Raw genomic sequence first — 13,671 nt, forward strand, 5'->3', positions numbered from 1 at the left:
CAATAAGAGTACACATTAGAAAGAAGGAATAGAGAGAGAGAGAGAGAGAGGCGGTGATGGATCGTGTTAGAATGATGTGAGCATTAGTCACGCAAACAACACAAGCGAGAGAAGCGCTACAGAATGGGTTTTGTTGTGTATAACAACCTAGGCGCAAGGAGGGTGCGGAGTGGTGGCGGTGGCGGTAGGTCTGCTTTTAGCATGCAGCAACCGGTTAGTACTTATCAGTCTGTGAAACTGATAACACATAATCGAGCAAGGTTTTTAGAAAAGCTTGGTTTTAAAGTGAATTGGAAATATGTCGTCAAAACACGCGGCGGCAGCAGCAATTAGTGACATACTAAATGTTGAACAAGACATACACTATTATTCAGATATAACAAAATTTGATTATCATACGCATGCGCCGTATGGTAATTTGAAATTTAATAACAATGATGAAATACGTTTGTCGAAATCGTCTCATGACCTTATTTCATTAGTTGCAAAATCTTTTCTTATTGTTGAGGGAAAAATTACATGTACAAAACCGCCGGCAAAAGACAAACCTGATGATCCGCCGGCGGAGGCTGGCTATACGCTCAGTTCAAATGCAGTAGCACATATGTTTGATGAGATACGATTTGAGTTGGCAGGTACAGTCGTTGCAAAGAGTCGACTAGTAGGTATTACTTCTACTATTAAATCATATTTAGTGAAACAACTAAATGATAAAAATACATATGATTTAGCAGGTTTCACTGATAGTGCATCAACACTAACTAATAATACTTTTGCTTATTGCGTACCGTTAAAATTACTTCTGCCATTTTTCGAAGATTTTCAACATGTAATTTTGAATATGAGACAAGAGCTTGTGCTTTTGAGATCCGCAACAGATATTAATTGTATTCAGTCGCCGCAAGCAACATCAATGTCATTGGAAATAACAAAATTGCTTTGGAAAGTGCCCTATATTCATGTAGATGATCATTTAAGATTGAAATTTCTGAAAATTGTCGATCAGGATAGGCCATTGAAAATTGCATTCAGAAAATGGGATATCCACGAATATCCTCAGCTGCCGAACAGTGTTAGCACGATTTGGACTATAAAGACGGCTTCAAAAGCTGATACACCGCGATTTGTAATATTAGCATTTCAGACAAACAGGAAAAATGTAATGGGAAAGTCAATGTCGAAATTTGATATGTGCAAATTGCACGATGTTAAACTTTTCCTGAATAGTGAATATCTGCCGTATGATCGTATAAATGGAAAACAACAATTTTGTACAAAATGTTTATTGAATTTGCGCCCAGCTATTATAATTTAGGACTTCATACTGATTATGGTACAGTTGTAGATTATAAAACTTTTACTGATAACTGTCCAATAATTGTACTAGATTGTTCACATCAAGCTGATCATTTAACATCGTCAACAGACATTCGATTGGAAATGGAGTTTACAGAAAATGTGCCAAATTTAACGACTGCATATTGTATTTTGATAAGTGACACATTAGTAGAATACAAACCATTGAGCGCATTAGTTCGTGAAGTACAGTAATTTGACGCAAGAGCGAGCTATGCATGACGCTAGGAGGGGGGCTATATAAAAGTGCGTGTATGAACAATACAGTGTTCAGTTGTAATGTGTTCTAATAGCTTGAAAAATAACATTCCTCAGTCGTCGTCATTGTCGTCGTTGTCATCATTATCATCATCATCATTGTCATCATTGACAAAAGCAAAATTTGATGCATTTGTACATAGAATGTGTGCATGCACCGACGGACAACAGAAAATGGACGATGATGAGCAAGTATCAACAAAATTTCGAGACTTTGGCATACAATGCGACTTGGATAAAGAAGAAGAAGAAGAATTGGAGAAGGAGGCAGCAAGAATTAAGGAGGAGGAGAGTAAAGAAGAATGCGACAGGAAAAATGATGACATTGATTTTGCTGTAGTCGAGTTTCATTTTTTCAAAAGTGATGATAATTTTATCATTATTAAAGAGGTAGCCATAATCGATTACAAACTACGTCATGTTGTGCTACACTTTAAATCACCATTTCCGAAAACATTACTGAGTAGAAAAATGTACCGTGATGTCAGCTGGCTTGAACATAACTATCATAAAATTAGATGGGACCAAGGGACTTAATTTACACTGATGCGCTGCTTGCTTCATATTTGCAAAATTATACCACAATCTATACAAAGGGAAGAGAAAAAACACAGTTTTTGAAAGGTTACACGACAATGTGCTTACTATGCCGGAGGATATTCAAAAACCAGACTATACAATGTTTGAAAATTCTTGGTGTTTTAGTGTATGCAAAATTCATAACAAATCGTCCAATGGCCGCTGTGCGTTGTTCAGTGCGTATCATTATTTGACAATCTTGATGTGTAACAAGCAAACAAAGGAGAATAGTGCTGCTGCTGCTGCTTCAATGCCAACAAAAAATATGAGTTCATTGAATCGTAATGCTGCTGATATCGATTATACATGCGAAAATAATAGAATGGAAAGTATGAAACATTGTAAGCTGTTAACTAAACAATGAAAACGCAACTATGCCCGACAAGGTTTTTATTTTGATGGGGAAAGCATACTATGTGTTTATTGTGGATTTGATTTGATTTCGCATAAAGCGAGAGTATGCAGTCTGACCTGTAGCGGTGGAAGGGAGAAGCGAAAAGCAATAAATTTCACTGTTCTAGTACCACTCATTTAGTGTACCTTCGCTAGCAGCAGCAGCAGCAGCAGATTGAAGAGCTATAATGAATCCGCAAAATTGGTCTTATGCGCCAGAATGTTTAGAAATTAAATTACAAAACTACATTGAATGGTATGATTTGTGTCAAAAAGCAATAGAGACAAAAAACAGTACTATTGCTAGACAATTGAAAGCAATATTTCTAAATACAGTTAATATTAACGATATCAGTGATTACTTAGCTTATTACAGACCCTTTAGTTTGAATGTAAACAAGCTAATGCACTTTCCAAAGCAATTTTGTTATTTCCAATGACATTGATGTTGCTTGCGGCGACTGAATACAATTAATATCTGTTGCGGATCTCCTATTGGCTGGGGGCGGGGACAAAATGGCCGACTGGGGCTGGGGGGGTGGAGCAAAATGGCTGACTAGGGCTGGGGGGGTGGAGGGGGAATGGCTGACTAGGGCTGGGGGTGGAGGGGGGCGTGGCCACGCCCCTGCTTCCTATTGGCTGGGGGCGGGGCCAAAATGGCCGACTGGGGCTGGGGGGGTGGAGGGGGGAGGCCACACCCCTCGATTTCTATTGGATAGGCAGCTCTCTCAAAACCCCACTACTACAATCTTATTATTTGTAGTCGTGAATGTTTATTGACTATGACTATTGATAATTATTTACTAGTTGCTATGAAGTCAAGAGAATGAATGAATGCAGGTGCCGGATGATAGTGAATGGGAGAAGCCTATAGTAAGTGTGAACCGTGAAGTGTCCCAAGTGTAATTAATAACAAACTACTTGTGGCTTGGCTATCATCGAAAGGACACGACTCACACGAAAACACCATTCTATTATCATATTACAATCTTCCTGCACCTTCTCCTTCTTCTACTCTTGTTTTCCCTCTCGTCATCCTGTGATTCCCTTTTCCACCACACTTTCCGTTTCTTCTTCTTCTTCTTCTTCTTCTTCTTCTCATCTTTCTTTCTTTCTTCTTCATCACCCTTGTCTTTTCTCACTTTCCCAATACTACGTCTCCACGTTATCATTCTCTTCTTCATCCTTGCTTTTCCACAGATACTATTACACTTCCTTTTTATCATTCGCTCCAATTCTCTTTTTCCGCCTTTCTTCCTTCTTCTTCTTCAACTGTTGCTCTTCTATCCTTCTTATCTTTTTTCGTTTTTTCTCCTTTTACTTTTACTCCTCTACTCCTTCTCATTCTCCTTCTCAAAATTTTTCAATCTGTAGAGATTTGAGTGGAATATTTTTGTTTTTAATCAGTTTTTAAATATCAAAATTCAAAATTTTTAGTTTAGTCATTAGTTTTGAAGTGGAAATTGGACTTTTTGAAGTGAAAGTGAAATCTTAACCTTATTCTTTTTTAAACTTTATTCGTAAAAATTTGGGAGAAGACAGTTTTGGGCTATGCCTGTTGTCTTCTCCCAATCATATTATATTTATTATAATTATGATCTGTAATGCCAATGGAATAAATAAATAAATAATAAATAAATAAATTCTCATCTCATCCACTTTCTCTTACTGCACCAGGGCATTAGGAGTGTTCCTATTCCATCATATTCCTACTCTTCATTTTTCCTTCAAGTCCTACACTTTCATTGTTCTCACCTATCCTTCTTCTCAATTTTTCTCGTCTTCTTCTTCACCTCCTGCTCCTGAAGAGGAATGTGCAACTTGCGCCCAGCGGTCAGAATGTGTTTGGGCACTCACAGATTGAACGTAACAAAGTGAACGTCCGTGACGTCATCACGCGTGATGCCATTTCGCTCTCACTAGCAGCCGACATTACGTTCCCCGACTAGGAGCGAAATTCAAATTCACTACAGTATCCTAAGGAAGCTTCAAGCGAAACACTACTGTATTATGACAACATATTAGCCAAGCTAATGAGATACATATTTCTATTCTATAATTACATTCTAATTAATATTGAAAGATTGGGCTAGAACCATGATTGTACGAACAATCATTCATTGAGATGCAGTCATCTTGAATGAATAATCACTGTCAAAATTGGTTCTAGCAGACACATCGTCTCAATCATTCATTCTAATGTTTTGACTTTCCATTTCTGAATTTCGTTTTAATGACAAAGACAAATGTGGGTGATAGATAAAGATATACTTTTTGAATACTTAAAACCTTCAAACACTAATCACTTTGAACTTTGAGCCTCCGTCACTCAGCGTAGCAAACATATCAACACTGTTCATTTTCTCACTCATGGTCACAGCCTGAAAGAGTCAATATGTGCTAATTATCGAAAAGTTGATGGGTTGGTGTGGTTTTGACAAACCGGGGGATTCCTGGTCGTCAACCTTTTCTCAAAATTCGTCACAAGTTGAGATAAATCAATGGAACACTTTCGGAGTCGAATAGGAAAGGAATGGTCGTTTTAACGAAGATGGTTGTCGGAAAGTTCATTTACCGTTATCACTTCTAGAGAGAGAGAGAGTGAGTGAGAGAGAGTGTGAGACAGACAAATAATGTGACTGGCAGTGATGACGTCACGACGTAAAAAGTGTACGTGTGTATCGGAGCCATGTATCACTCCAATTTGACCGCTGGGAGCTAGCTGTGTATGTCCTCCTGAAGAAGGATATTACAAACTTCACCGTTTCACTTCAAAACATTACAATAATACTAATACCTCAATTTTACCATATTTTATCATATTTACCCTTTTTTATTAGGGCCACTCGTATTCATACACTACATTATATTTCTTCCCTTAATATTATTGTGAAACACTTCAGTCTGTATAATTATTCATCATGGCATTTTACTCTTACTGGTATTTTTTTTCAACGCTAGAACGTGAATTGAATTTTGTTTTGTCTTATACACATTTTATAAATGAATCTGAATATGAATCTTCTCTTTCTCATCAACAAGGATTAACAAGGAGAGCTGCTTATTCTTATTATCCTTCTTTCTCCTTCTTCCTACTTCTCCCTCCTTCTTCCTCCTTCTTCCTCCTTCTTCCTCCTTCTTCCTCCTTCTTCCTCCTTCTTCTTCCTTCTTCCTCCATCTTCCTCCTTCTTCCTCATTCTTTCTCCTTCTTCCTCCCCACCCATCAAATACAAACCTATAAACCTGTTATAGAATAAATTGTATATATCAACGTATAATCAATGTATATATAACATATATATAAACTCATGTTATTTCAATTATCCACTGCATACCGCTGTATATTACTGAAAGTTGATTACCCTGATCTACTTTCAGCCTACTCCATTTTAATAATTAATGATTTATTTTACTTACTTATATATATAACTAGCCGTCAGGCTCGCTTCGCTCGCCATATCCGTCTAGCCCTGGACCCCCGACTGGATTGTCCAAGAATGAGATTAGCAGGCTCGCTTCGCTCGCCTGCATTTTTATCATGTTAGGACAATCCAGTCGGGGGTCCAGACTAAACGGATATGGCGAGCGAAGCGAGCCTGACGGCTAGTAATATAATATTCCCAGGATTGAAGTAGCAGTGCCCAATCAATTTTTCCTAGATAAATGCATTTAAATCTTCAACTTGGTGCCAACCTAACAAAGTCAACTCAACTTAATGCCAACCTGACAAAATTATTAATTTAGTTGCCAGTTTCGAAGAGGTACTCTATCTAGATTATAGTTCCATAGTAACATATGATATGGAAATTTCAATTATAATTAAGAGATTGGGAGAAGAAGAATATACATGCTAAAAGACGAACTTTAAACCCTTAAAAACAACCCTTAGAGTTAAAATATTGCCAAAAGATTTCTTAGTGCGCCTCTAAAGGGTCAACTGAACATACCTACCAAATTTGAACGTTTTTGGTCCGGTAGATTTTTAGTTATGCGAGTGAGTGAGTGAGTGAGTGAGTCAGTCAGTCAATCAGTCAGTGAGTGAGTGCCATTTCGCTTTTATATATATATATAGATATAATCATTTTACTTTATTAATTTTCTGTTTTTTTTCTCTCAAATCTTCATACTGATTAAAACTTTTACAATATTTTCATTTTTAAATAAATCAGTTGAATCAATGAAATTAACGTTTTGGTTGAGAGTTAGTGGGAAGAATACTTCGAATATTCTTTCCAAAGAATGGACATTGATATGTCCAAAGCTCCGCCAATTTATGTAGCAATATTATCTATCTTATCTATAGTTATTACAAATTGTTTTATTTTCATATTATATACATCCATAGATGAAGGATAAGTAAGTATATACTTACTATTAGCCATAGTGAAGGATAACTATATTTCTTGTCTCTGATACAGCTCAATAATTATTTTCTTAATTTTTATTTTGTAAATTCATCCATAATGTTGCTGTATTGTAAGCTATTGTATATAAGTGTATAAGCCAGTATATATTGTACTCCAAATAAATAAATTACTCAATCAATCAATCAATCAACCAATCATTCTTCCTCCCCCCTCCTCCTTATTCACCCCTCTCCATCATCAATCCTTCTTCTCCATAAATCAATCCTTCTTCCTCCTTCTTCCTCACCACTCAACCTTATTCCACCCCTCTCCTATTTCTTCCTCACTCTTCCTCCTTCCTCTCTTTCACCTGCTCTTTCTCATCAACGAAGATTGACAAGGAGCTGCGGACGGATGTGACAATGAAATAAGAAGAGAAAGAGTAGCGTGGAACGTCGAACAAAGGCGTTCATCGCAAAGTGGCGCTTAGTTCCGAGTTCTGCCGCTAGACAGCGCCACCACCTCTCTCACACCATCACACCAGGCGGAGTTTCGGTCAGTCCGTTAGCAAGCGCCCTACGTGACGGTTGTGTCTGTGCTAATCGCGTCAAGCGTGATTTCTTCTTCAAGTTTGTGAATATTTCTGTCATTTTGTACTGTTGTCAAGTAGAATAAATCAAGTGCGAGTTATAGATTGATCTACTCGGGATTACTGTTTCCAAATTACATCAAGGAATCATTATACAGTGAAAGTTTGTGGATCATCTCTGACGTTTTCTTCAGTTACAATATATTAGCCTATCACAAGTACAACAATACAGTGTGTGTGTGGATATCTTACATTGATAGATGAAAAATTATACTACTTCTACACTCTATTCTAAAAATAAATTAAGCAGATATCCTTTTACTAGTGATGGATAAAGAATTACAGTTATTCACTCTAGCAGTAGGCCTATTGGTATCATCCTTTCACTAGTGACTGTGCGATCGCCGAGTTTTCGATTGACGGATATAAGGATAAATTTTTTTTTCTGAAAGCAGATCAAGAAAGTTTCCTAAAGTGCCGGTACCTATAATGGATACGCGATCCCCCCTTGCTGTTGATCGTTTCACAGTGACAAGAATGATTGTTTCACGTTAATAAATAATTGTTTCACATCAAATTTCCGAAATAATAATATTTAAAATTGATGAAGAGTGAGTTTAAGACAAGTGAAAACGTTTTACAGTGACGAAAATTGTTCCATATTTCACAAATCGTTGAAAATTGATGTAGAGTGTTTTCAAGACAAGTGAGAACGTTTCATAGTGTGACGAAAATTGTACCACATTTGACAAATAATCATTGAAAATTATTATTGATGCAGTGTTTGTTCGAGACAAGTGAAAAATCAGACATCTGATCTCGTGACAGTATTTTTAAACAGTGACAGATCACCACAGAGTGTGTAGGAGGCCTACTAGAAAAGTGTTTGGGATTAATCTGTGGTCAGTGTTGCCGAACGTAGCTGCGGCCGAGGTCGTAAATGCACTGCGGCCATCATCGGGACTGCGGCTGGGCTGCAGCAGCTGCGTTGTCGCGCCGCAAACCGCAGCGGCTATGATGCGGTGGCTGTTGGTCGTACTGCTCTGTGGAGGGCTAAGGGAGGTGGAGCCCACCGACCCCTGCCCACCCGTGTGCGTGTGCAAGTGGAAGTCCGGCAAACAAACTGTCGAATGCACGGAACGCGGTCTCATAAACGTACCTCCAGGCATCCAACCTGAAAACCAGGTGCTGGATATGACAGGGAACAACCTACAAATCCTTCCTGCTGACATGTTTGTTCGTGCCGAACTGTTGAACCTCCAACGTGTGTACCTTCGGTCGTGTAAAATCGGACAGATCGACGATCGAGCATTCTATGGACTGTCAAATCTGGTGGAACTGGACCTATCGGACAACTTACTCACCTCTGTCCCGTCCAACATGTTCCGCGACGTACCGTCCCTGAGGGACATCAACCTCGCCCACAACCCCATACAGAAGATTGACAGCCACGCTTTCAGAACTGTTCCCGGTCTTGTAAAACTCGACCTTTCCCACTGCGAACTACAAGCTATCGCTCCCATGGCGTTCGACGGTGTAGAACTACTAGAAGCCCTGAAACTAAATGGCAACCGGTTGTCGCAACTCAAACACAAAACTGTGGAGACGTTGAGTAGACTACATGGTGTTGAACTGCACGACAACCCTTGGCACTGTGATTGTCATCTGAGAGCTGTGAAACTATGGTTGGTGGGTAACAACATCCCCTACCCGATAGCACCAGTCTGTAGGGGAGGCCCAGACCGCGTCCTCGATCGCTCGTTCAGTGAGCTACAAGTCGACGACTTCGCCTGCAGACCTGTCGTCCGCGGAGACAGCAGGAGAGTGGAGGCTGTGTCTGGGGGCAATGCCAGCGTGGTGTGTAGAGTCGAGTCAACACCTGAAGCACACATCAGCTGGTACTGGAATGGACGTCTCCTCCTCAACAACTCAGCCTTCAGCTCGTTCCAGAGGGTGTACGTGTACGAAAGTGGTCGTTTCCAGAAGAAGAGCACGCTGATCCTAACCAATGCACAGGAAGCTGACTCGGGGGACTTCTTCTGTGTAGCTGAGAACCGAGCCGGCAATGCTGAAGGAAACTACACACTGTATGTGTCACCGAGGCTTGTGGGAATGGCGACGCTGAACGGTGGCGAGATCGCTGGACTCAGTGCGGCTCTAGTTGTTCTGATACTGTTCATCTTGTTAGCGATCCTCTTGTTGCTGGTGCGGCTGAGACGTATGCCGTTCACAACAGAGACGAAGACCCCCGGGAGGATGGATGCTGTGGCCAACGGTGGCAGTGTGATAGCGGCCGCCGGCCCCGATAAGGTGATAGTAGCCACACCGGTCACAGGTGTTGAGACCTCCTCGTTTTCAGAGAGAACGAAACCGAATGTACCAGGGGAATTGAATCTGAACCCTGTACAGAAGCCTCCAAGAGTGCCAGGGGAACCTCCAGATTCGAACCCGGATCTGATAAACGACACGAAAACTAGACCTGATGGGGAAGGGGAAGAGGTACCCGGGAGTGTCACACAGTATCTGTACCCTGGGGGCGGCACCTGGGAGGCGGTGCGAGGAGACGGATCGTCGAGCAACTTCTGTTTTGACGGCAGCAACGACAAGACGCCAATCATGGACGAGGACTACTCGTGTCGCTCTGCCGCCCCCGGAGGCGGTGGCTACCCGGCCGACTACGGCCTGCCGATCCTGCCGACGACCAGCGAAGGCGGCAGCGGAGGCGGTAGTTCTCCGCCGCCCCAACATCCGTCGGCCAAGACGCTGCGAGTGTGGCAGCGAGGGGTACCCGTCCTGCCGCCTGTCACCGCCCTTAAGCGCGTCCTCTCCAGGAACTCTCCCGACGAAGGATATCAAGAAGGCTGTGGCACCGACGTCTAGTGATAAATATGTCAGTGTGTGTGTTATCTGTGTTGTGTTCCTCGCAAGTGTATGTTGGCCGGATGAACGTCCGTCTAGACTGCCGTGTCCAAGGTAATGTAGTACCAGTACCTATGTTTTACGATCGTTGTCGTAATTATTGTGATGACTCGTGAAAATTTTCAATCATACCTGCTATTTTGATGTCCAATCTTTCTTCAATATAATGATTGCCATTACCTTATAATATCGCTCTAATTGATGAATAATATTCAAATTGAATTGACTTCATTGACTTCATTGACTTCATTGACTAATTGCATCCACAGCAATCTTCAAATAACTTGATGTAATTGCGATTCTCTTATAATATTAATAAAATCGTTCAATCACCCCTCAACTAGCTAAGAGCTAAAGGGATCTCAGAATATATTTTGGATACATTATTTATCGAAATTATACTGTGTATAAATAAGATGAAATTGAGTATTGAAATTAAAATAACTCGATATTCACTGAAATCAACAAAATACATAGAAAATTCTTTGTTCATCAAAAATGAATTTCAATCATGTGAAGATAATTTCTTAGCATACGATGTATGCAGTCATATTAACGGGAAAACTGCATTATGATACAATAATTCATAAGTAGTTACAATGTAATGCGTGTAATACACTACACAAAATAGTATTAAAAGTTCTTTATTGTGAACATTCCTGTTGTAATGTGGCAGTAGACTAATTGTGTTGTATGAGTCCGAAATCTGTTTATGATTAATAAATTACTTATGATTTTCCATCTATTCGACTTATAACTTGTAAGTAATAAATATAAATGATTCCTGTGAGTACCATACAGGATCATGTATCTTTGAACTGAGAATATTATTCACAGCATTGAATAATAATCGATGGAACAACACTATTCATGAAATATTATAATTTTCTTCCATAAATGGAATAAAATATTTCCCATAAAATATTCTACTTGACACGAGGCAAAGATATGGACATCAAATTGCAGCGTTTCTAGGAATGAATATTAATTATTGTGAACTAAGATATGTTTCCTTTGTGAGTGTAAAAACTATTTCTAGCTAACAAATAAGTAATTTACCAGAGTCCTTACAAAAATTATCCTTTTTCGTATCCTGATGACATTTATAGACTAGTTAAGGATTCTATAGCTCTTGTCGGCACCGAGAGTTCTCATTATGTAGATATAAATGTAAAGTTAACTTATTTAAATGGGGGGAAAGATGATATTAGTGTACAGATATATTTTTGTAATGTAATTAATGTATATAGAGCGTATTTTTAAATTCAATTTTTTTTATTAAAACTGGAGAAACGTTCTTCTGTGTCTATTGAGTATATTTCGAAAGCTGATCATTCATGGAACTAACTCATATCAAGAATTTCCAAAGAAAAATACCTGTCAAAACTTATAAATGACATTACATATCTGTGCATATCTATCATTATGCCAAATCCCATATTTCAATTAAATTATTGATGAATAGGAAAAAATGAATAGTTTGTGTTGTCTGTAGATTAATAGGTTCATTAATAATAATTATCATCATGATGAATTAGAAAAATTCATTACTTATCGATTGCCTAGGAATATTGACAGATTAAATGAATAATTAATTTTAGACTATCAAATCCAATAAATTTCCATATTCTATAAATCTGATATCAGAATTTCTGATTCGTACTCTTCCGATTTATCGAAGCACAACTCGGTTTATCAATCCCCCAAAAACATTAATTAACAAAAAAAAAGTTTAATCAACTTTTGAAGAGTTGTCTCAAAGTGGAATAGTATAAACTAGTATCTAGTAAACTAGTAGAACCTAATATTTGTTAAACCTCTTGTTATCAGCTCAACCTTGAATTTTATTTTATAAGTCAAACAACAGTTGAATATTCAAACTTTGATTTAAAATGTCTGACACACAAGCTATTTAGTGATTAGGTAGAATTTAAATTTGTTTTGGCTTTTTTCTCTTCATTCCCCTGAATTTCTCGATTATTGTTTATGCGAAAAACTTATCAATTTACAAAAGTATTGAAACCAAGGGGGGTATTATTTGAAAGTTTTATATCGTAGATGTAAACAAGGACAATAAGATTATATTAATTTTGAGCTACGAGCTCGCTCACTCTCTCTCTCTCTCTCTCTCTCCCCAATGAAAGATTAGAACTGACTCGTCAACATTGTAGGTTAATCCAGCAGTCTATTAATTTAGAAATAAATAAAATAATATAATTATTCACTATGTCGTAGCTATCCAATATAGCTGCATAAAATACAATTTACAATGTCGAAGCTATCTAATATAGCTGCTATACTATTTCATCAATTGACAATACGGATTCCCATACTATTTGAACAATGATTTATTTAATCATTGCAAACAGTATTTCCTCATTTATCCATCATCTCATTGATGATCATCTTGTATAGAATACATAACATATCACAATTTTATATAATAACCTTGATTGGTCAGCTTTCGGAATAATCTAGTACTTCAAAAAATAGAATCCTTCTACGATCCCTTTAAATTTTGTGTAACATGGGGACTTTCTATAGTGAAAATATGAATAGCCTGTATTTGATTTCAAATGTTTAAAGCCAAAGTAATAATGAAAGGACTCGATTGTTCTTCATATAGCTATGCAAAGACTGAACTTTTATCTTTTGACTATTATAATTATTTAAGAAATAAGAGAAAATATATAAAAACATGAATTTGATACCAAAAAAACCATTATTATAACAAGACATTGAAGATTTATGTGAGATTGAATATCAAACAGAAAATTAAAATCTTTTGTTCTATGATAGATGATTTGAGTTTTTATTTTCATTTCATTAGTGCCTTTTCTTCATCAGTTGGCATGACTTACTCAGCCATATTGCATGTTATTACTATAATCTATAGTTATATCACACATCTTTTTCAGAAAAATATTTCAAGATCGACTAATTTTTGGGTACTCACAAGCCCCAGGCTGCTCTGAAAGATCTACGGCTAAAGTTTTCAATCAGTTTATTTTGAAGAATACCATCCAAGATGCATTGGAAGTCAACGAATCTTCATTTAGTTGAAAGGTTTAGGCTAAAGGCTTCAGCAATCAGTTTATTATATTTAAGTAAACTATCCAAGATACATTGGAGAACAACGAATCTGCATATACAGAGTGTTTCAGGAGTAGTATCGAACATTTTAGGGTATTGCTCCTGGATGATAGGAGACTGCAAATAATGTCGTATTAT

At 38.1% G+C, this 13,671-nt stretch overlaps 1 protein-coding gene across 1 annotated transcript; it reads left to right on the forward strand.

Moving 5' to 3' along the window:
• The first annotated feature begins 7,506 nt into the window (after positions 1–7,506).
• LOC111048288 (leucine-rich repeat-containing protein 4) lies at positions 7,507–13,240 on the forward strand. Its single transcript, XM_039427707.1, has one exon. The coding sequence runs from the start codon at positions 8,536–8,538 to the stop codon at positions 10,399–10,401; it is 1,866 nt and encodes a 621-aa protein (XP_039283641.1). The 5' UTR covers positions 7,507–8,535; the 3' UTR covers positions 10,402–13,240.
• The last annotated feature ends 431 nt before the right edge of the window (positions 13,241–13,671 follow it).

Source organism: Nilaparvata lugens, chromosome 5 (genome assembly GCF_014356525.2).
Source record: "Nilaparvata lugens isolate BPH chromosome 5, ASM1435652v1, whole genome shotgun sequence".
In the NCBI taxonomy this organism is placed as follows: domain Eukaryota; kingdom Metazoa; phylum Arthropoda; class Insecta; order Hemiptera; family Delphacidae; genus Nilaparvata; species Nilaparvata lugens.